The sequence below is a fragment of the Sarcophilus harrisii genome, chromosome 6 (assembly GCF_902635505.1).
Source record: "Sarcophilus harrisii chromosome 6, mSarHar1.11, whole genome shotgun sequence".
In the NCBI taxonomy this organism is placed as follows: Eukaryota; Metazoa; Chordata; class Mammalia; order Dasyuromorphia; family Dasyuridae; genus Sarcophilus; species Sarcophilus harrisii.
Genome location: NC_045431.1, coordinates 254342589 through 254367949, shown reverse-complemented (window position 1 = coordinate 254367949; position 25361 = coordinate 254342589). Strand labels below are relative to the sequence as shown.

Below are 25361 nucleotides of genomic sequence, written 5' to 3'. Positions count from 1 at the left end.
GAAGTGGATTTATCCTTCACTGTACCATTGAGAACTATACTCTCAATTACTGGGAAGTAGATATAATTGTCTTATACATAGTGGCCAATACAGAAAAGATCTTAGTTGGGAAATTAAAAGAAAATGTATTGTTTGGAAGAAATTTGATCCTATGGCTCAAGACCTGAGTTCCTCTGCAATAGAATGAGGGCTTTAAAATTCACATTTTCCTATATTCCTTCCACTGTTAACATTATCTGTCTCTATTATTCTCTAGGATTATGGTTTCAATTTTGGATTCAGAGACAGCTTGTTGATCCCTCGATAAATGCAGCAGGATCTAGTGATCTTAGAGTCACACTTGAGGAGAATAAAGGGGCTGATTGTTGGGAAGCACAAAGAAAGGAAAGCAGAAACATTAAGCATCACAGAACTCACTACTTTAGTAAAAGTCATATAAATCATAAATGTGGAACTCACTAAATTAAAGATGACAAAGGTACTGGCCAGTAGCAGTATAGTTTTTGTGGCTTGGACTTCTGGGGAACTCCTGTGAAACAGACTGGTGACTTGAATGTTTTGGATTTTCTGATGATGTCTGTAGAAGACAAATGTCATGTAACCATTGGTAATGGCCATAAGACCTACAAACATGAAATCATAAACAAATTTCCAGATAAGGAATAATAAAGTTTTGGTGGGATAGAGGTCTAAAGCACTAAAACCTATTTGCCATCTCTTGTTACTGTATGTTGTGTTGCTTGAATCAGCACCATATACAGGCACTACTAAATCCATCAGCAGATTACAAATCCAGCAGAGAAGACTGCAGGCTAAGACATACTTTGGAACTTTGGCTTTGATTTCTGCCCACCTGGAACTACTTGGACTGATGGTGATAGCCTGGAAGACACTCAGGAGGCACGAGCTGCAGAGGGAAAGACCTCGGGTAACTCTCTGCAGGTAAGATATGATTTTACTAGCAGTATAATCCACAAAATAGTTTAAACTCCAAAATTCAATTATTTTGGGGATTCCCCGGAAAAGAAGGAAAATTATGTTGGTAAAGAGTAAGTGAATGAGAATCAAAATGATTGGTTTTATCTTTTGATTTGTGATTAAATTAAAACTGTATAGGAATATGAGGAAAGAGTTTCCTAGAACCCCAATAATTATTTGATTAAGATATAGAATTCTGAAGATTTCATAATGAGAAATCATTCTTTAATGTCTTGGGCAGAGGCGTTTTCATCAAATCCAAAGTAACCTGGAAGAAACAAAAACATCGTGATTGTTAATAACTCAAGGTTTCTCAATGGAATTCTATACCATCCTCTATGAAGAAGGGTAAGGGATTATAAATGTTTGTGGCACATCTATTCACCAAGAACATTTATTACATACTTGCTCTGTGAAATTTTAATAATTTAGGTAATGTTGAACTTGCCAAACCCAATACTTATATTGAACTTTGAACTACATGCAGATGTTCTAAAATAGGTTCTGATTTTCAAATCAGGTCAAGCTGTCAGACTTTTGATTCACTGCTGAGATAGTAGCCTAGGGGATTCATTCATCAATCAGGAAAGTGGAGTTCTAGGATGAAAGTTTCTCCAAAATGGTAAAACAGTTGATAAGATTAAGGAGGAGTTAACAAGAAAGTCTAAGAATGAAGCATTTGAAATTAGATGTTACTGGTTGTCATTTCAAGGTATCAATCCAACTTATACGTGTGTGTGTGTATGTGTGTGTGTATGTGTGTGTGTGTGTGTGTGTGTGTGTGTGTGTGTGTGTTGTGGGAGATGGTACAGAGAGTTGGCAGATGTTGTAGTAACCTTCCCTTGTTTACTTTTTACTCTATGCTCTCTGTTCAATGTCCTGTGACTTTCCAGACTGACAATGTCTTAAGATCTGCCTTTACACAGAACCCACTTATTTTGCTCAAGTGATGTCCAAGTCAGCCCTAGAGTAGTAGTTGTAGAACTGGCCCCAAAGGCAGGAAGAACAAGATTCAGATCATGCCTCTGACACTTACAGATTGGGGTCTATCCTGCAATAAAATGACTGACTCTATAGCTTGCAGAAAATTTGCTAATCTATAATGGTGGATAGATTTTGCTTATTCTGAGTTCCCATTGTGAATGAAATTCATAAATATAGTGTGAAAATTTATTATAATTCAAAAAAGTATGTATTTCAAAATCTGTTTAAGATATTAAAGCAATGAATTATCAAAACATCAAAATACATAGCAAATTGGGAACTAGAAAGAAAATCTTAATCATACAATTATCCTGAATTTATTTGAGTCAGTTTTTTAAAAACACAGAAAACTGGAGATCTCTATCTAATAAGAATTGTTAATTCTATTAGCGGAGAGACTAGACTTTGTAGTACACAAAAAACTAGGTGTTTATACTTACAGTTTGGAGAAAATTGCCTTGAAAGCTTTCCTTTCATCTCCATCACTTAGTCTAGTGCAGTTGTATAGTAAATTCTTGATTTTGACTTGATTGATTAATCATGGAAGAAGAATATAATATAATAAAGTCAAAGAATAAGTTTAATGAGTTTAGCTTAAAAATCAAGGATTTATGGCCTGGAGATTTTAGATTCCTGAAAGTGAGTATGCAAAAATTTTTGAGGATCTATGAAGATTTCTGGGAGAAAAGTCCTTCTTCATTTAAGTTTAATAGGATTTTTTACTAATCCCATGTATCTGATATTACGCATTTCCAGAAAGTATTTTAGAATGGGTCCATAGACCTCACCACAATTACAGAACAGTCCATGACTCCAAGAAGGTTTTGAATCTATTTTATAAACATTTATAAATTGATGAATAAGCTTACTTTCTTGACAAGTTAAAAAGCACTTTGGATTCTGCAATGTGACTTTTAGACCTAAATCCCATTTATTTTTGTGATAGCATGCTGTAATCATTAATTTCATATTGGACATCTCCCAATGAACATCCCATCAATATTTCAAGTTCATTGTGTTCAAAACAGAACTCTATATCATTTCTATTAAACCATTCTTCTTCTGAACTGTCCTATAATTGGTGAGAGTAATGACATTTTCCTATTCATCTGGGGTCAGGGGAATGAAGATGAAGGAGAGACATAAGGAAGACTTATTGTGTAATGTCCAAAACAAAATCTGTCTTTACATTAGGAGGAGGGGGGACCACTGTATGCTAGATGGGAGAGTGCTTTAATGGACAGTACTCAAAACTTCTAGTAATGAAGACCAGAGTTGAAATCCTGCACAGATACTAATTAACTCTGTGACGGTCCAAGTCAATTAAACTACTTTCTCAGTTTTCTTATGTGTAAAGTTTTCTTATATATAAACATATATGCAAAGATTTATATCTTATATATAGAAGAATAACACTTATCTTACAAAGTCATTGTATGTGTTAAGGGAAATAATAATGTGATTTAAAGCATTTATAAATGCTTTCAATTGTTATTGTTAGTATATATTAACAGCATCCTGTTTAGCTAATTATTTCTGTTTAATTTTTGCTAACTTCTGCTCTTTCTGTGATGCACATGTACATTCTGACCACACTTTTTCTCAAATTGGTGCCCTGGACAAAGCTTTGGATACTCTATCGTAATTATGACTGCAAGCAGAGGAATTTGGCTATTTGAATACCATATAAGCACTGATATCTGGAAGTCTTTGTACTCCAGAATAAAGGGAAAAAGTAATCTCTGCAAACAAAAGAGCATTTGTACATCCTCCCCTGTTCCAAGAAACTCACTCCACTTGTTGGCCACCTTTTTCACAATTCAGAGAATTTTGGCAGAAGTGAAACACTGTTAGATTTGTTAATTCAGATGTCTTGGCACCTAGATAAGTGTTATGACTTAGTGAACTCATGATAGGACCTGTAATTATTATGTGTGATACTGGCAAAAAGGGCAGAAGTCTTAGAATTAGAATAAAGGCTCTATTAGAGGGAAAATACAACCGGTAATAGCTAAGGATCAGGTAGAGTTTTGATTCTTTTGCTGTCACTTATGCTTGAGAAGGACAAAGACAATTTTGGATTCTGTTGTTGGAACAAAAAATTCTCCTTTACTTAGAAATTTTATCCTTATATAAAATGTATTGAATCAACCTGGAAGACCCCAGAACAGAGAAGCAACAGGGGGAGATGACTCAGCCTCATTTCAAAATTGGTAAAAACAACAACAAAAACCAAACCACATTCTGATTCAAAAACAGAGCATCACAGTTAGTTAGGAAAAGATTCTGTTCCATTCTCAGCTTCAGCACCTAGAGAGCCACAGTCATGGAATCTTTTTTCTTGAAAAGAAGGAAAGGAAGGAAGGAAAGAAAGAAAGGAAGGAAGGGAAAAAGGAAGGAAACAAAGAAAGAAAGTAAGAAAGAAAGGAAACAAAGAAAGTAAGAAAGGAAGGAAGGAAAGAAGAAAGGAAGGAAAGAAAGAAGGAAGAAAGGAAAGAAGGAAGGAAGGAAGAAACAAACAAACTTACTTTCCCTTCTAGGCTTCTGTGTGAGATTAAGAGTCACTTACCTGGTTGGTTCAGCATTGCCAGAATAAGTAAAGCAACATGTCTCTGTCTCTGTTTCTCTGTGTGTCTCTCTCCTCTGTCTTTGTTTCTCTCTCTCTCTCTCTTTCTTTGTTTCTGTCTGTTTGTATGTCTGTCTGTCTATCTCTCTCTCTCTGTAGATACATATGGGGTGGAGTATCAATTTATAAGTTAAGCTGTGTCTAAGAACATCTCCCTGCAGAGGTCTTATTATCATGTCACTTGCAAGAAAACTAATAATGTTCTCCCAAGAAATCTTTGTGGTGTGTGGAAAGCAACAACATAATAATAGCTTCCCGCTTCTGTATCAATTCCCATCTACAATATTTGTTGATTAATTAGAAACTCCAAAGAAGGACCAATGAGCAGGTGGGAGAACAATTTTTCTCTACTTTAGGGGAAAAAAGAGGATAAGATGAGGCTCACTGAGTGTCAGAGTAAGAGCAAAATGGGAACCCTTGAGGATTACTGAGTGATGGGCTCCTGATCATAGAGTTCTATTTACCTAAATAATGGCTTATCAATGATTAAGTGATCCAAAGCAATTCTAATACATTTTAGATTAAAAATACTCAGAGAGAGAACTAAGAAAAGTGAATGTAAATCAAAAAAATTGATTCAGTAAATCAAAATTTTCTGAATGATTTACATTCAGTAAATCACTTACTGAATATAAATCAGATGTTCATTTTTTTTCTTTTTATTCTGTTTTTTCCCTCATGATTTTTCTCTCTGGTTCTGATTTTTCTCCCCCAAAATGATCCATAAAGAAATGTGTATAAAAATAAATGTATATGTATAACCAGAAAAATTAAAACAATAAAAAATTTTTTTAAAAAAGATCTTTCATCCACTTCCCAAATCTAGGTTTGAGCATGTGCAAGGTTCTACTATTACCAAAACACTTTTCTGGGGCAGAGCCAAGAAGGCAGAGATCAGACAGATCTTTGAGTTCTTCCTGGGTTTCCTTAGATCAACATCAGATCAAGCCTCTTTACTGATTGTGGAGAGACAGAACCCATAAACTTTTGGAGTATAACAAATTTCCAGTAGAACTTCAGAGCTTCAGAATTTTTTTTTTTGGCAGAACTTCAGAAAAGGTCTTCCGAAAAGGGAGGAAATGGAGGGATGAGAGGGAAGAGTACAGGGACTCAGAGACTTAGAAGAAAAATAGAAAAAGGAAATGAGATCTTGGCAGGAGAGTTTGGAAAAGGAAACAAAAATTATCTGAAGAAAATACCTAAAAATAGATTTAGTGAAATGGAAGAAACATATAATTTCTTACAAAATAGATTTGATGAAATGGAAAAAGAAACAAACTCCTTGAAAAACAGAATTGTGTACTGGGAAAAAATATTCAATGAACAAAATAACTCATTTAGAAGTTCAATTGGCCAAATTCAAAAGGAAATGAAAAAATCTAACTGAAGGAAGTAATTCACTAAAATTAGAACTGAATAAATGGAAATGAATGACTCAATAAGACATCAAGAATCATTCAAATAAAACCAAAAGAAAAAAAATGAAAAAAAACCAGAAGAAAATGAGGGCAGCTAGGTGGCACAGTAGATAGAATACCAGCCATGAAGTCAGCAGGAACTGAATTCAAATATGACCTCAGACACTTAACATTTCCTAGCTGGGTGACCTGGGCAAGTTATTTAACTGCAATTGCCTCAGGGGGAAAAAAACAGAAGAAAATGTAAAATACCTCACTGGAAAAACAACTGACCTGGAAAATAGATTGAGGAGAGACAATCTAAGAATTATTGGACTACATGAAACCCATGATGAAAAAATCCTAGATAACATCTTTCAGAAAATCATGAAGAAAAATGGAAAGAAAATATCAGACTTATTTAGTTTCATAGAGAAATATGTCTCATCCTATAGGGAAGTAGGAAAGGGAAGAAGAAAGGAAAGGTGGAGGCTAATAGAAGGGAGAACAGAAGTAGAAGGGAAAAAGGATAAGAAAAGGGGAGGGGCTATAAAAGGAGAGTGCTGTTTGAGGGAGATGGTGGTCAAAAGCAGAACACTGGGGAGGGAAAAGGGGGAAAGGAAAAAGCAAAATATAACTTAGAGAAAATAAGATGGTAAGAAATAGAGTTAATAATTTTAACTGTTAATGTGAATGGGATGAACTCTCCTATAACATGGAAGTGGATAGCAAACTAGATTAAAAGCCAGAATCTTACAATATGTTGTTTACAAGAAACACATTTAAATCAGAGTGATACACACAGAGTTAAGGTAAAAGGCTGGAGCAGAATTTATTATACTCAGCTAAAGTAAAAAAAAAAAATCAGTGGTAGCAATCCTGATCTCACATTAAGCAAAAACAAAAATAGAGGTAATTAAAAGAGATAAGGAAGGAAATTACATTTTGCTAAAAGGTACCATAGATAATGAAGTAATATCAATACTAAACATATATGTGTCATGTGACATAACATCCATATTCCTAAAGGAAAAGTTAAGAGAGCTGCAAGAAAAATTAGACAGCAAAACTAAACTACTGGGGGATCTCAAACCTCGCTCTATCAGAACTTGATAAATCAAACCACAAAATGAATGAGAAAGAAGTTAAGGAGGTAAATGGAATTTTAGAAAAATTATATATGATAGACTTTTGGAGAAAATTGAATGGAGACAGAAAGGAATATACTTCCACCCTACCCCTGGTGCTAAATGGAACCTATAAAAATTGCCCATGTTTTAGGGCATAAAAATTTCACAATCAAGTGCAGAAAGGCAGAAATAGTAAATGCATCTTTTTTCAGATCATGATGCAATAAAAATATCATCTAAACAAGGGTCAGGGAGAAATAGATCAAATGTTAAAGTAAGAGCTGGTTTTATAAAAAAAATAACAACATAGATAAACTTTTAGTTAAATTGATTAGAATAAATAAAAAAGAAAACCAATTTGTTAGTTTCAAAAATGAAAAGTGTCAACTTTCTACCAATGAAGAGGAAATTAGAGCAATAATTAGGAGCTACTTTGCCCAACTATATGCCAATAAATCTGATAATCTAAGTGAAATGGTTGAACATTTACAAAAAATATAGATTGCCCCAATTAGCAGAGGAATTAAATTACTTCGAAAGTTCTATTTTAGAAAAAAGAAATTTAACAAGCTATTAATTAACTCCCTAAAAAAAAAATCTCCAAGGCCAAATGTAATTACATGTGAAAACAAAGATAAGCAGAGATAAGTCACTTGCCCAGGGTCACACAGTTAGTAGCGTCTCAGACTATATTTGAACTCGGGAAGATGAATTTTCCTAATTTCAATCTTCATGCTCTATCTATTGTGCCACTTAGTTACTGGAGTGTGTGGGGTGTTCAGGGAGGATTAGCATTTCTGATGGGAAGGGTTGTGAGCTCTTTTTATAGATGCTCATCACCTATAGTACCTACCTAAATTCACCCAACTCTCACTTGTGGCTTCAAGAAACTATAGCATTGGGAAAAGCCTTAATCTGGCCTCTTGAGAGAGAAGGTAAAGAAGGTTGAGAATACTGACAGATCTCAAACCTGTTGATAAATTACGCGGTTATCTACCCTTGCATGTGAAAGCTTTCCTTGACAAAATGGGTAGATGAAAACAATTTGTTCCAACAGCCATGGAAGTGGCTCAACCAGGCACTCTGAAGGGCTGAGAACTTGGTCAATCATTGAAGATGACAGGGTTATCCATTATGTCCTGGGCCATTTCTGATGATATTGACTTTTGTCTTGCCACTGTTATTGCCATTTATTAATTTGGGAATGACTTATTCTTGTAGATTTTACAAAGTTTCACTTAGTATTTTTAAATTACCTACTATCTTATTTTTTCACTCACTAAATTCCTTCTCAGCCTCTGTTTTTACCATCTCCCTTTACTTTATTTTCCCCCTTACCCTCTTAGTCTTTATTTTGCCTGCCCCACTAAAATTTCCTTCTTTAGCTTCTCCCTCTATCCTTCTAATCTTATTCCATCCATCATTTTAAAAGTTCTTCTCACCTTATTTCCAAGTTTTTTCACATTTAGAATTTCAGAAGACATAACCTTCTTCAAACAGACGTTTTGTTTCCACTCAACTTGGTTGAAGTAAAATTTCCAACATTATGAGTCTTCTAAGATCCCCATAATGTTCTGGTTCCCTGCACTCACTAGCTTGTGATGCCTCATGCTCACTCACAGCATCAGGCACAATCAGGGATCATGGTTGTTCAGCATCACCAGCTCTGACTTCTGAAAACCATAAGGCATCCTTCAATATTCTCTCATTCAGCCATCTGCTCTTCTTTTTAAAAAAATTATTAAAGCTTTTTTATTTTCAAGACATACATATGGAAAATTTTTCAACATTGACCCTTGCAAAACTTTGTGTTACAATTTTCCCTCCCTCTCCCCACCCCCTGGCCTAGATGGCATGCAATCCAATATATTTTAAACATGTGCAATTCTTCTATACTCATTTCTACAATTATCGTGCTTCACAAGAAAGATCAAATCAAAAAGGAAAAAAAATGAGAAAACAAACAAAATTCTGCTCTTCTTTAGATGAAAGTTGATTAAGTGAAAGTTGCGGTTTCTGAGTTAAAATTTCTTTTCCCCATGCATAATATGAAAGTTGAGATGAAATTTCTTGAAGCTAAGACTGTTTCCCTCAGAGCCACTGTTTGTTGATAAAGTGAAGTCAATCTGAAGGTATTTGCACTTTTAGTCCAGATGTGAGCCCTTGGAATCCTTGCTAAAGTCCTCTCAAGTTGTCCCAAAAGGACAACTGCTCTACCCCTTAATTTTTGCTGCTCTATAATTATTTCATGATCTTTTCTTCTTCCTGATGAATTTTGTCAACATTTTTTTTCTCTAGCTCCATAAAGTAATTGTTAATTTTATTGATATGGAACTGAATAAGTAAATTAGTTAGGTAGAATTATCTTCCCCTGTTCCCATAAATTAGCCAGGCTTATAGATGAACAATTAATATTTATCCAACCACTTAAATTGTCTTTATTTGATAAAAAAAAACAACTATTTTAAAATTCTATTCATGTAATCTATTGATTTGCCTTAGCAGTTAGATTTCCAACTATTTTATGATGGCCATTACTTTAAGTGTAATTTCTTTTTCTACCTCTTCTTGCTGGGTTTCATTGGTAGCATGTAAAAATGATGATGATTTTTTAAATTTTATTTTATATTCTGTAGATTTGTTTAAGTCATTAATTGTTTCATTTAATTGTTTATTTGACTCTTCAGGATTGTCTAAGTAGCTTACATATGGTCTGTAGAAGGAAAGTTTTATTTTTCCATTGTCTATTTGTATTCCTCCAAAATATTTTCTTTTCTTATTGCTAATACAATATTGAATAACAATGCTGACAATGAACACACTTGCCTTACCCTTGGTGATATTGAATTGATTTTTAGATTATACCTATTACAGGTAATGCTTGTTGATGTTTTGAGATAGATACTATTCATTATATTAAAGAAAACTCCATTTATTCATATGATTTGTAGTGTTTTTTAATAGAAATGGGTGTTGTATTTTGAAAAGTATTTTCTGCATTGACAAGTATAATCATATGATTTTTGTTCTTTTTTATTTTTATGGTCAATTAAGCTTAAAATTTTCCTACTATGGAACCCATTTTGCCCTCCTAATCTTGAAACTCCCTGGTCAGAGTACATAATATTTGTGGCCTATTGCTATAATTTCTTTATAAGTGTTTTATTTAAGTTTTGAAGGGGTCAATATTCATTAAGAAAATTATTTTGTAGTTTTTTTTCTTAGTTTTGATCTCCCTGGTTAAGGTATTAAAACATTTATCATATAAAATAAATTTGGTGGGACTCCTTCTTTACCTATTTTCCCCCTTAAATAACATGTAGTATTGGAATTAATTTTTCCTCAAATCTTTGCTATAATTCACTTGTAAATCCTTCTGATTCTAGGCATTTTTCTTTTCTTTGCATTGGAGAAGAAACTCATTTGTGGTTTGTTTGTTCACTTTCTTTTACTCTAATAGGGTTACTTAATTATTTGATTATTTATTCTGTTAATCTGGGGAATATACATGCATACATACATAAAGATAGATAGAAAGATAGATACACACACATATATATTCGATCATTTTACATATATTGCCAGTTTTCCTGGCATAGAATTGGACTGAATATTTCCAAATATTTGCATTAATTCCATCTTCATTGCTGATATATTTACCCCTATCATTTTTCATTTCAGTAATCTTCTTTTCTTCTAATTTTTAATATGATTAATGAATAGTTTATCCCCCCCAAAAAAATCCCAAAAAACTAAACTTGTAGTTTTTTTAAATGGACTACACACATTCCCCTCTTTTTTTTTTTTTTTTTTTGACTAGATAAAAAAGATCATTCTTTACCTCATTTCTTTCTTATCTAGTATTAATCCTTGAATGGGTGATTGCCTCACTCATACTGCTACCTGTTAAAGACCTGAGCATAAAAAGGCCAAGGGCTCTCTAGCCATCCAGAGCTGTCTGCAGCTATCCAGATGTACCTCTGGTCATTGAATCCCAGTGATTCTGGAGGAAAAAGTGAGGCTAGCGACCTTGCACAGCTCTCATTCAATCTAATCTAACTCAAATCTAACTTACTTGTTAGTCTTGGTATTACCTGCATGAGGTCATTGTCATCTACTAGAATGAAAGATAAAGAACAACTTTCCCTACCCAAAAGAAACTCAGTCCCTTATTTTAATGTAGTCCATTTCCAATAGCTTTTACCAATTAGGTGCAATTGCTCTTTGATGCACCGCCTACTGTTTTGAAGTATTGTGAGTACTCGATATGATTGCTTTTTGTAATATTCTTCTCTAAAATGTAATTTTCTCTTGTTGGGGTTTCCTTGGGGTCTCTGGAGGCAGTCTTAGTTTCAGTTCAGTAATCACCCCAAATGCAGCCAAGTATGAAAGTCCAAATCCTTTATTGTCTCCTTCAAAGTCTTGTGTCCTTCCTGAGGCCCCATTAGCTTTCTTAGAGGCCTATCTCTCTCTTGGGTTCCGAGAGCTCCTGCAGCTAATCCTTTGCCTCTGCCAGTTTCTGCCTCTAACTCCCTCCGAATGTCTCTGAATCCAAAGGTTTGTGCTTCAGCCTCCAGCCAGCACAAAGGTGGAAGATGAAATGAATCTGTCTTAGCCTCTGAGAACTTCTAGTGCACAAGCCTTTCTGGCCCTGAGAGCTCCTCCTTATATGTTCCATCCTGAGTATACCTCAATCATTATATCACTAGGAAACCATTATTTGTTGTAGAATTAAATCAGTGCTATACTAGATTTAACCATTGTCTCCTCAATTCCACTTAGCACTTTGTTTCAAGTTCTGGCCCCAAACATCTCTTTGTAGGATTAAATCAATCATATTGAACCATGCTAAATTAGATAACTATTGTCTCCATCAATTCCACTGACTTAGCACCTTGTTTCAAGTTCTGGCCCATACCAGCCTTTGGTCTAAAAGAGTTGGCTAATCTTAAAATGTTAGATTTATTAATAAATTGATGAATTACCTGAAAACTATGTTTGCTAAACTTTTTAAATATCACAATTTATGAACTTGTCACTATCTCCGTATATGATCTAGCATCTGTGAGCACTTCCTTCATTTGAATGCCTCCCCTGAATTCAAATCCCTTTCTCAGTCCATCTTGGACCATTATGTTTCCAACAGGTTCATAAATTAGCAAATATTTATCAAATGACTGCCATTTCCAGATTTTATACTGGGCATTACAAGAAGGAGAGGAACAATATGAAGAATGAACCAGATACAACATAAAATGAATTTACATCATAATGGGGGAGAAAAACACATAAGGAAATATATACACATTTATATATATATAAATATAAATATTTACATATTTATATTTTACATATTTACATAAACAATATATAAATGTGGCCTTATATTTATGATGGCCATTACTTTAAGTGTAATTTCTTTTTCTACCTCTTCTTGCTGGGTTTCATTGGTAGCATGTAAAAATGATGATGATTTTTTATTTTATTTTATATTCTGTAGATTTATTTAAGTCATTAATTGTTTCATTTAATTGTTTATTTGATTCTTCAGGATTGTCTAAGTAGCTTATCATGTGGTCTGTAGAAGGAAAGTTTTATTTTTTCATTGTCTATTTGTATTCCTCTAAAATATTTTCTTTTCTTATTGCTAATACAATATTGAATAACAGTGCTGACAATTAACACACTTGCCTTACCCTTGATGTTATTGAATTGATTTCTAGATTATACCTATTACAGGTAATGCTTGTTGATGTTTTGAGATAGATACTATTTATTATATTAAAGAAAACTCCATTTATTCCTATATATTCCTATATATAAGCAATATATTGTTTATATATTACATACATAAATATAATGGCCACATATAAATATAAGGCTAATAAACAAAAACACATATGAGCAAAATTTTAAATAAAAATAGTTTTGAGATAGAAGTCATTAGGACCTGGTGGATCAGAAAAGACTTTAAATGGATTTGACCTGAGATCATATTAGCAGAAGCATTGCAGACATTTTTGATTCCTTAGAAAACACAAAAGGACTTGAGAATATGAATGTCGCTGCTGAGAAGCACAAAGGGACTGAGTGATTGAAAAGACATTGACAGAAGGGCAGAGACATAATATGTCCAGGAAATAGTTTTTTGAAAACTTTCTATATAAATAATAAAAGGGCCACTGACTGTGCTAAAGCAGACAAAAGTGCTCGCTAACAGCAGAATGGATCTGGTGGCTTGGATCTCAGGGGAGACACTGGAGGTGAGGTTGGTGTGGTGAATGTGCTTGACTTGCTGGTGGTGTCTGTACAGGATAAATACCATGTACACACTACTACAGGCCATGATACCCACAAATACAAAATTATACACAGACTTCCAGATTACAGGTTTTAAAGGACGCATGCCATTTACATTTAAAGAACAGAACCCCAAGCTCAGTCTCCCTTTAATCGTTCTATTTTTTGGACCTGTTATATAGATAGGTACAAACACATCTATTAGCATATTGAAGATCCAGTAGAGAAGACAACATGGTAAGACACATTTTGGCGCTTTAGTTTTTATCTTAGACCAAAAGAGGGTAGTGGGACTGATGGTAATGGCCTGGAAGACACTCAGGAGGCTAGTGCTAGACAAAGAAAGGCCCCTGCATACTGATTGTAGATAAGACATGAATTTACACCCAATGTCATTCACAAAATATTCCCATTTCTTAATCCCTAACATCTCTGGGATTCCCCTGAATAAAAGCAACAAGGCATTGGTAAAGATGAAATGAAGAAGTATTGGATCTATAGATCTTTTCCTGTAGCCACTCCTAAAATTAAAGATATACATACAGAAAAGCAGACCATTCCCAAGAATGCCAATTATAAACTGGATCAAGCAGAAAATCCATAGGACTTTCTCTTGAGGGAACATTGTTTATTTGCTTGAGCAGAATATCCAGAGCAACCTGGGGAGAAATATCAAGTCATTTAGAATATTATAAAATGGAATTTCACAGGCCTTCATCTACTGTATGAGTAGCAGTAACGTTTCCCTTATTTAGGTTAGATGAAAATTGGGGGGATTATCCAAGCAGAAAGATGTGGAGCTAAGATGGTAAAAAGTAGACACATTTTGCCTTCCTGGCTTCCCTCAGAATCAATATTAGATCAAGCTTCTGGACAGATTTTGGAATTACAGAACCCACAAATATTCTGAAGGTAACAAATTTTCAGTAGAAAGTATCTTGGAAACCCTTCAGGAAAGATCTGTCTGAATCAACAGGGGGAAACACAGCCTAACATAGGTATGGTACAAGGAAATCCAGGTCAGAGAGGCCCCACCATGGAGAATCTAGTGGGAGGCTCCTAGCCAAAATACAGCACAGTTGGCTACTTTGTCCTGGTCAGAAGCCAATGGATCAGCAGAATAGCTGTGAGACCTGCAATGCAATTACAGAAGGCAAATAGTGAGCCCTTCAACTCCAGTATAACAGGTGGGACTTGGCCATGGCCATTCAGCTTGGGGAGGAAGCCTGGAGCATCACAAGCCCCAGAACAGTGTAAAATCCTTATAGCCTAAGCTCTGAACAATCTCCCCATTTGTCCTAGGAGCAGAACTCAACCTTTAAAAATGAGAAAAAATGCAAAAAGAGCTCTGACTATAGATAACTATTATGGAGATTGAGATTCTTTTCTTTCTTTAAAAAAAATTCCCCTTTTCTCTTTTTTAATTTTCAAAATATATTCAAGGATAATCTCTTTTTTTTTTTTGATGGTACATGGAACCTACATAAAAATTCACCATGTATTAGGAAATTAAAAATTCATATATAATGAAGAAAGACAGCAATAGTAAGACATCCTTTTTAAGATCATAACGAGATAAAATTAATTTTGGTTTAATAATAGGCAAAATTTAATTGCAAACTAAATTTAATCCTAAAGAATGAAAGGGAGAAATAACAGATCATAGAAACAATTGATAAGTTCATCCTAGAGAATGAAAATAATGAGACAACAAACCAAAATGTATGGGATGCAGCCAAAGTAGTTTTTAGAGCTAATTTTATATCTTTAGATGCTTACATTAAAAAAAAAATAGCTAAAGAGAAGATCAGTGCATTGGACATGCAACTAAAAAGCTAGAACAAAAACAAATTAACCCCCCCCCCCAATTATATACCAAATTTGAAATTCTGAAAATAAAAGGAGAAAGTAATAAAATTGAAAGTAAGAAAACTATTGAACTAAAAATTAAATTAAGATTTGGTTTTATGAACAAATAAAGTAGTTAAACCTTTAGTTAATTTGATTAGAAAAAGGAAAGAAGAAAAATCAAATAACCAGACTCAAAACTGAAATTACCACTCAGGAAGAGAAAATTAAAGTAATAATTAGTCAACTATGAATGATAGCTTTATTCAGCAACTAAAATGATCCAAGGCAATTCCACAGTTAGAGAAAAATAAATTGATGGAACCTGAATGCAGATCAAAGTAGCTCTTTTCACTTTATTTCATTTTTTAAAATTATTAATCTGATACTTCTTTTACAACATGATTAAAATAGAATTTTTGTAGGATACATTGAATGAGTTTTCCTGTTTCAGGAAATAGTAATAAAAGTATATTATTGTGATCCTAAGATTTTACTACTCACAACTAAATAATTTTAACAAAAAATAAATAAGAAATTAAGGAGGTGAATAAAATCACATATATTTCTGTAGAAAACCGAATGGGAATAAAAAGGACTATATCTTTTTTTTTAATCAGCAGTACATGAGACCTGCACACATACACACACAAAAGACCATTTATTAGGACATAAAAACTCCTCAGACAGTTGAAGAAAAGCAGAAATATCAAACACATCCCTTTCAGATCATGATGCAACAAAATTTACATCCAATAATGGACAATGAACAAAATCTTAAAAGTTAATTGGAAATTAAATAACCTAATCCTAAAAACAAGAGTATTAAGGAACAAATCATACAAACAATAAATCATTTCGTTCAAGAAAATAATGAGACAAAAATCAAAATTTACGAGCTACAGACATAGTAATTCTTAGGGGAAATTATATATTTCTAATTGCTTACATTATTAAAATAGAGAAAAAGCAGGTCAATGAATTGGGCATGCAACTAAAAAAATAACTAGAAAAAAAGAACAAATTTAAATTTTCCAATTAAATACCAGATTGGAAATCTTGAAAATCAAAGCATAGATGAGTAAAATTAAAGAAAATCTTTGAATTAGTAAATAAAAAACAGAAGGAGGTTTTAAGGAAAAAAAACAAATTAATAAAATAGGTAAACCATTTCAATTTAAACATATGGTTTCACAAACTAGATTTCTACAAAAGACCAGTGTTTAGGAAGAAGGTAGAAAATGTATTTCAAAGAAAAATCAAATATTATAGCATGATTAAGGAGAACGGGATTAGCTGTGTAGAGGTCATAAAGCCAGAGAATCATAGAGCAAAATGACAAAGGGGTAAAAGCAATGGGTTGACTAGAGTGCATAGCTATAATGGAAAGAGGGTGAGTATTTGGAATTTCATAGAAAATCAGTTTTCTCACACAAGAAAGTAAGAGCAAGAGTATCTGGAGCAAGGTAGAAAATAGCTCTGAGTTGGGAGACATGAATGATTACAAACAATATATTCTGGAGAAAGTCTAAGGAGACTGTTGTACCTTGTACATAGGTTAGTCAGGCCATCACTTTTGACTTGCTTAGGCATTTATCAATCCCACACAATAGGAACACCAGAAAAGAAACCTGAAGTAAATATTCTTTGTAAGTGAGTGATAACATTCATTTCTTTCCATGATTTATTTTAGATAAGAAACTGTGACTAGTTGTTTAGCTAAATACAAATTGATTAACTTCTTTGCATTTTGCATACTAATTTTATTAGTAATTGCCACAAGGTTTTAATGAAATCACAAATTCTCAATTAAGTGAGGATTTTAAAAAGCATTCTACTACAAAAGAGCCTACTCCTCTTGTCTTTAAGTTTTACTTTTACAAAACAATTTATAATATTGCAAGTATTGATTGCTATAGAATAATGCTATAAATAAGTTTGTTAATGCAAATATCAATGTGTTATTTTGTTGCATTTGTCTTTGTCCTCAAGCTAGAATAAATCATAATCAGAAATTAATTTATTAATTTGATATAAAATATAATATTTATTTGGAGCATGTCAGATCTAATTAAGGAGAGTTAATATAGTTTTGTTAATAAATAAGGTAATATAATAGATATTTCTTTTTCTTTAGAATTTGAGGGGAGAATAGATAAAGAAAATAACAGCAAGTGGGAGATGAATGATTTTTCCAAATGGTTTTCACATCTGGATTATTATTATTAAATCTTCTTTACATTATCTAGCGCTTATTGTCATGAAGTAAATCTATTTCATTTTTTCAGATGAATTCCTAATTTAAATATTACTTACCCCTGAAGCACTTGTCAGACACATTCCCACCCAGATCTTTCAGTACTGAAGGCTTATATATAAACATTGTGTGAATGGCCTCAATTTTTTGTAACACAATTTTCTGTGCCAGGGACTTTAACTGGGGGCAAGGAAACTTTCTATGTTGAAATTTTACTTTAAAATTCATTGAAATAGATCATACCAATATTTTCACTCAGTCACAAATATTTCTCACAGAGAGATCTCAGTATAGAAGTCAGTATTGAAAGGATTCTTATATCTCTTCCAACCCCCTGTTTTTTTTTTTTTCTAAATAATGAAGAAGATATAGAAAAAGGAAATATCCCTTCAAGTCATGAAAGACAATAAGAAAGGCCAGATTCAATTTGTCCCAATACCTGCTGAAGTACCTTTCTTAATTCTCCAAGCTGAATGGCTACCATGGCCTGCAGAGGCTGAGAGCTTGCTTTTGTCTTTTTACAGAGAATAATTTATAAAATGTAAGGGGTCATGCTATTTTAGTCTGGCCATGATTAAATGAATGGAGGTGGTGAACATCCTGTATGGGTGTAAAAAGACAGAGGGAGAGATAAAACAGACAGTCATGGGTCCTCAGTGATGGCATATAAAGCCAGAGCTGCTTGGCAGTTTGTGTGTTAAGACTGTATTAATATATAAAAGGCATCTCATATCATACAAGTAGAAGGAAGGGGGGGAAGTATTGAATGAGGAAACTAACCCTAACCCTAACCCTAACCCTAACCTTAAATTCACGCACTGAGGATGTAGATTCAAATATGCTCTCAGTTCTGTGCTGCTTCTGTGTTCTTGGATGAGTCATTGAATGTTTTTTGCCTGTTTTTTCATCTATGTCATGAAGATTTTTGATTAATTAATGTATGCCCTCACTGCTGCTTGCAACCCATGTGTATGTGATGAGAGGAAGATTGAGAGACAGTCACAGAAAGAGACAAACATAGAAAGACAGGAAGGCAGATATGTGGAGAAACAAAGGGGAGGGAAGGGAAAGAAGGGATGAGGGAGGGAGAGGAGGGGAAGAGGGAAGAGAGAAAAAGGGAAAGAAGGAGAGAGGGAGAGAGGGAGAGAAAGAGACAGAGAGAGACAGAAACAGAGAGAGAGGGAGAGAGAGAGAGGGAAAGAGGAGAGGGGGAGAGAGAGAGAGAGAGAGAGAGAGAGAGAGAGAGAGAGAGAGAGAGAGAGAGAGAGAGAGAGAGAGAGAGAGAGAGAAAGAGAGTCATAGAGATAGAGACACAGAAAGAAACAGAGACAGACAGAGACATAGATAAAGATAGGGACACATAAAAGAGTGCTAGAGACAGAATACAGGAGAAAGGGAAAACAAAAGATAGATATAGAGGGATCACACCTTGTCATGTCAGGGATGCATGCAGTTTTGCCCTTCTAACAGGAACTTTCAGCCTGCTTTAACATTATTTCAGAACCCTGAGGTTCACATGTATATGATTAAAGGCAATGATAGAAGAAGCCAAGGGTTTTGATGTCCACATTGATCTATCCAGGAAGACTTTCAAAACTATGACCTTACAATATGATGGAACTGGGATTAGGGATCCCTTGTGCTAAACTCTATGTCAGTGTTGTTTCACACACACACACACACACACACACACACACTCCCCCCTTATTACACACACACACATATATATATACACATACATCTATAAATATTTGCATATAATATACATGTATACACATATACACATACACACAGAGATATATATGTCTCTGAGCACTAGAGACAATGGTACTCACCCAACTTGTTTTTCTATATAGAGAATGTCTAGAGAGATTCTTAGTATTATGATCTGTTAACATCTGAATGGATAAAAATTCAAGTAAAATATTTTACTGAAAAATTTGGATGTTCCTAGAAAATTAGAAAGACCTAAAAAGCAAAGAGAACAGAACACACACATATGTGTGTAAATATATATATGTGTGTGTGTGTGTTTATTTCTCTGTGTATATACATGTATGTATGTCTATCTATCTATATCTATAAATTTATTTTCTAGAAATATATGTATCTTGCCAGAGAATGGTGTAGAATTGTGTCCACAATTGTGTGTGTATGTGTGTGTGTGTCTCTCTCTCTGTGTGTGTATGTACATATTTGTGATGAGGGTGATCAAAGCTACAATTATAGGGACATCCTTGGTTTGTCTCATCTCCCCGAAGAGCTGTAATAATCATGTCATCAGTGTGGGGCAAGCAAGGAAAACACTGTCGGAAGGAGGAATCTGACAAGTGTCTGAAGAAGAAACAAACCTTTGTCTCAGGTGCAAATCCCATCAACAATGGTTAGTAATTAGTTCGAATCCCTAAAAGAGAAGCAAAGGACAATTGGAGAGATTTTTTTTCTCTTTGTTTCATCAGAAAGAGGAAGGGAATGTAGAATTGTTATAGTCACATGAAAAAGAGAATAGCGATCTAGGAGCACTGGTGTGTGCAGTAAAAATTCCCTGTATTCTAGGTCTCCTGATATTATTTTTATACTATGAGAATCAAGGAATAATGCTATATAATATGTTATATTATTAATTTTTAATTAATTGTTAATTAATTAACAATGAATAATAATTGTTACAATAATATGAATAGCATTCGTCATAGTTTATGATTTTATATATTATTACAGACAGTATACTATCAGCTCTTCTAAAGATTCAAGTTAAATAGGCACATTATCATCTACATTTGAACAGATATATATGTATACATATATATAAAACAAAACAAGTGATTGAGTTCCCCAGGATCTCACAAATGGAAAGTGACTGAATTAGGATACAAGTTTAAGTTTTTGACTTGGAACTATCACTTTCTTCACTACACCACTGATCTGTATCGTTGGGTTCCTCAGGTGCTCTGAAGGTATTCTTCTTTCCTATGGCATGATTTAGCTTATCAAATAGCAATAGGTAGGGAGGAAAATAACCTGATGTAGTGGGCCTTGAGAGTCAGAGCATTGTTTATTTATAGAAGTAAAATACACTTACACTTTTTTTGCATAATTCAAGATATAAATTTCTCAGGTCAGGAATTGAGGCATTTATCTTATTAATTACTACAGAGTTCATTATTTAAGCCTGACATTGCCAGAATTACATTTTAAGGAAATCTAGCTAGATGCTCACGAGAAGATGAATGGGAATGGTTAGGGCCATTTAGGAAGATAAACTATTGGTTATTAGAAGAGTCTAAGCTAAATGTAGTGAAGGCTAAAACTAATTATGGCAGTTTCTTGTTATACTCAATTTCATATATACAGGAGATATTATGAAAGTAATAAATGGAATGATATGGTAAAAATCTGAAATTCTAGAATATTTCATATATATATATATATGTATATTATTTTTCTTACAATAATGTTATTCCAAATAGTCTTTCCTTCCTGCCATTGAGACAGCCATTTGTTACAAAAACAATATTTTTAGAGAAGAAAACAAAAAGCAGGACATTCAATCAATGCACAGAAAAACCTCCCAAACATATGCAGTGGGTAACAACATTGACCTTCTACCTCCATAAAATGGGTGGGGAGTTGCCACTCATAGATTCCTTTGAAACTTGCTTAATTTTTATCTTTTCTGATTTTTTGTATTTTTTTGTGGTTGTATTTATACATTTACATGTTTTTGTGCATCCTTTTAAATCCAACCTATCTGAAAATCAATACATCAACTGTAATGTCAGTAGTTTTCTTTGAAAAATGAATGACAAAAAGCAACAATAAAATACTAATTATTCCTCAAATTTAATCTTAAACTTTTATTCAAAAATTACTAAAAAAATGAACTGCCACTTATAATTAATGTTTCCTCTATTCTCATTCGCATCACATCACATCACTTTGCTGTCTACTGATGTTATCATTCAACTCAAAATTTTACATCCAAATTTAAGTTTTTTAAAATTGGCAAAGCTGAAGATTTTTTCTATATGTTTATCCTCCTTGAGTTTTCTACAAGTTTTAATTCTCTTTAATACACTTTCTTCTACTTTATCTCCCATATGCAAAATTGTAATCTGCTTTGATGTCTCTCTCATTCATTGTCTTCTTCTGACACAAATATCTGACAATTATTTGAATGACCTATATGGGCCATAAGTCCACCTTCCCCATAAATTTCCAGTGGTACCCTGTTTTTGAAAGTCCTCATTAGGATCAGTCTATTAAGAAGAAATTTGGGAAGAATATTGCCAATAGTGACTAATAGAGGACCCCATCCCCATCTCATGTATCACTGGAAAGGGTAATGGCAAAGTACCACAATATCTTTGCCAAGAATATGCCCTGTATAGTCCTTGGAATGATGAAGAATAGGACATGTCTGAAAAACTAAACAAAATAATAAAATAGCTATATTGAGAGAGACAGAGAGACTGAGACAGAGAGAGAAAGAGAGAGAGAAAGAGAAAGAGAAAGAGAGAGAGAGAGGAGAAAGAGAGAGAGGAGAGAGAGAGAGAGGAGAAGGGAGAGAGAGAGAGAAAGAGGGAGAGAAGGAGAGAGAGAGAATAACTCAGAAGTTGCAAATATTAGTGTCAGATTCAATATCTCTCTATTGTCTCACTGGACTTGGTATGTTTGTACTGTTGCCTACAAATTGGAAAATCACATTCCTATAGAGTTCTAAAACTGGTGACAACTCTCTTATATAAATTGAATATGTTTTGTCGGTATCTTATAGAGAAAATTGCTATGTCAGGACAGATGGATGAGGGATGGCTTAGTTAGAAGTGGATTCGTGAATCTTGGTTTGATAAAATCAAAGGATTTGGGTGCATTTTGTCTAATTATATCATTTAAATATTCTACTATAATTTTGTACATTCATAGAAATATATTTTTGAAGAGGAATCAAATACTTGTTAATACTCAATAAACCAAAAGTAAAATGTTTTCTCATAGATGCCAAATATTTAAATAAATGTGTCATGGTAAATTTATAGATTATTGGATTTTTAGATTACAGATTATTAGTTGAGAAAACCCGGCTCCATTCTTGAAATACTTTTTTCAAGTATTCCCTTGACTCAGGCCTTTATTTGTGCTGGATTTTGTTTGAATATGTATAGAATTTCAAAATTGTTTAATCAGTAATTTTTTTTTCTTTTATATTTTGAAGGTTATAACAAGATAATAATTGCAACTGAGAATTTATATCTTTGTTATCATTGTTGGAAATTGCTAAATTACTGATTTTTTCCATACCTTCCACATCTTCATCTTCTGTGTAAGGGTTAATCAGATAACATAAAATGACCTGCCTTTTAGGGTTGAAGTAAGGATCTAGTAAGATTACATTTATAAAGCATTTATCACAAGGCTTTCCTTCAACTCACCCCAATCCCTAATGCCTCTCATAATCTATTTGTTAGATGTCTTTAAAGGCAGTTTGTGGAACAGTTGATAGAATGTTGGTCCCAGAATCAAGAAGATCTCTGTTCAAATCCAGCTTGAAGCTTACAATGTATGTAATATTGGGACAGAAATTTAACTTCTGCCAAAATTTCATCAATGATAAAATAAATATAGTAATTGCTTTTGTCTTACAGAGTTGATGTGAGGATCAATTGTGATATACTTTATAAAAAGCAATTGGTAGAATTCCTGGCACATAGTAGGTAGTTATTCTCTTTCTTTTCGTCATTTTCTGAAGCACTAAATTTTCTTCCTCAAAATAGGATTTGTCATAATTTAATCAAAATATGATAGGTCCATTTACATTGAAGGTAAAAATTACTTTTGTTTAAAAATATTGTGCAATTAACCAATTTTTGCTTTTTCTTCCTCTTCTAATTTCATCATCATTTCCCTGAATATACCTGTGCTAGCTTTGTTTCTTGACTATCTTAAACAAATTTCACTTAGATGTTTGTAAAAATAATTTCATTTCTTCCCCTTCCAAGTTTATGGACTCTGCATCTCTAGGGATCTTTTAAATATTGATAGTTTTCATTTAAAAAACTCTAACACATAATTTTCTCACACTTTTTAAAGTTGTAAAACTACATTTAGAGCATGTAAGGCTTTAATTGGATTTGATCTGAGATCACATTAGTAGAAGTATTGTAGACATTTATCATTTTTTAGAGAACACAAAAAGACGTGGCCATCTGAATGTCAGTGCTGAGAAGTACAAAGGGACTGAGTGATTGAAAAGACATCGACAGAAGGGCAGAGACATAATATGTCCAGGAAATAGTTCCTTGAAAACTGTCCATATAAATAATAAAAGGTCCACTGGCTATGCTAAAACAGACAAAAGTACTCACTAACAGCAGAATGGATCTCGTGGCTTGGATCTCAGGGGAGACACTAGAGGTGAGGTTGGAGTGGTGAATGTGCTTGACTTGCTGGTGGTGTCTGTATAGAATAAATACCATGTACATGCTACTATAGGCCATGATACCCACAAATACAAAATCATACACAGATTTCCAGATTACAGATTTTAAAGGACGCATGCCATTTACATTTAAAGAACAGAACCCCAAGCTCAGTCTCCCTTTAATTGTGCTATTTTTTGGACCTGTCACATAGACAGGTACAAACACATCTATTAACATATTGAAGATCCAGCAGAGAAGACAACATGGTAAGACACATTTTGGCGCTTTAGTTTTTATCTTAGACCAAAAGAGGGTGGTGGGACTGATGGTAATGGCCTGGAAGACACTCAGGAGGCTAGTGCTGGACAGAGAAAGGCCCCTGAATACTGTTTGCAAGTAAATTATGAATTTGCACCCAATGTCATTCACAAAATATTCCCATTTCTTAACCCTTAACATCTCTGGGATTCCCCTGAACAGAAGCAAAATGGCATTGACAAAGACCAGATGAATGAGTATTGGGTCTATAGATCTTTTCCTGTAGCCAGTTGTAAAATTAAAGCTATACATACAAAAAAGCATACTGTTACCAAGAACACCAGTTATTGGTAGAACTGGATCACGAAGACAATCCATAGGACTTTCTCTTGAGGGATCATTGTTTATTTGGACAGAACTGTTGTTATCATACCCAGGGCAGCCTAGGGAGAAGCACATTTAGAATATTACAAATAAAGAGTTCGCCAAATAGAATTTCACAGACCTTTGTTTAATATGTGAATGGCTGTAACATTTCCCCTATTTAGGTTAGATAGAAGTGGGAGGGCTTTCTGCACATTCAGAAGGGCTTTATTTTCCAAAAAATTGAGAAAATAATACAAGTATAATTATAACCAATTTTTAAATATTAACTAAAACCCATAGATACTCATGTTAAAACTTAACCTTTCGGGTTCTAAATTTAGCTCCAAAGTAAGTACATTTTATATTTAAACCTGTTGAAGTATGTGAGTTACTATGGATAGATTAAGGGAAAGAAAATATCATATATTTATGTAACCTTAGACATTCAAAATATGCTTTGATGACCCAAAAAAACCCTCAAAACACCACATAAGGCTTTAACATTGTTATCAAAAGTGTCTGAGGTTGTTTATCTTCTCTGTAGATCTTATGTAGAAATCATTAATTAACATCAAACTTCTCAGGAAAGGTGGGACAAAGATGATGGAGTATAGGAGGCAAATCACTGAAATTTCCAGCATTCCCCACCAAACAAACATTTAAATTTGCATTTTTGAGTAGCAGAATCAACAAAAACTTTCATGAGACATTTTTCCCAGCTCAAGACTAATTTAAAAGTGAGAGAAATATCATCAGTAGGGTGATGATCAGTCCAGACTATAGTACATGCTGTAG

The 25361-nt window shown here is 33.6% G+C and overlaps 3 protein-coding genes across 3 annotated transcripts; all 3 read right to left on the bottom strand.

The window, feature by feature from the left end:
• Nucleotides 1-258: 258 nt before the first annotated feature.
• On the bottom strand, nucleotides 259-1200 carry LOC100935001 (vomeronasal type-1 receptor 4-like). The gene has a single exon (XM_012552990.1). It carries the CDS (start codon nucleotides 1198-1200, stop codon nucleotides 259-261), a length of 942 nt encoding a protein of 313 aa, XP_012408444.1.
• Nucleotides 1201-13143: 11943 nt separating this feature from the next.
• Nucleotides 13144-14040, bottom strand: LOC100934736 (vomeronasal type-1 receptor 2-like). Its single transcript, XM_003774342.1, has one exon. The coding sequence runs from the start codon at nucleotides 14038-14040 to the stop codon at nucleotides 13144-13146; it is 897 nt and encodes a 298-aa protein (XP_003774390.1).
• A 9659-nt stretch (nucleotides 14041-23699) lies between these two features.
• Nucleotides 23700-24601, bottom strand: LOC100933436 (vomeronasal type-1 receptor 4-like). Its single transcript, XM_023506695.1, is given in 2 exon segments — nucleotides 23700-24551; nucleotides 24554-24601. Coding segments are annotated over 2 exon segments (900 nt in total).
• Between the last annotated feature and the right edge of the window lie 760 nt (nucleotides 24602-25361).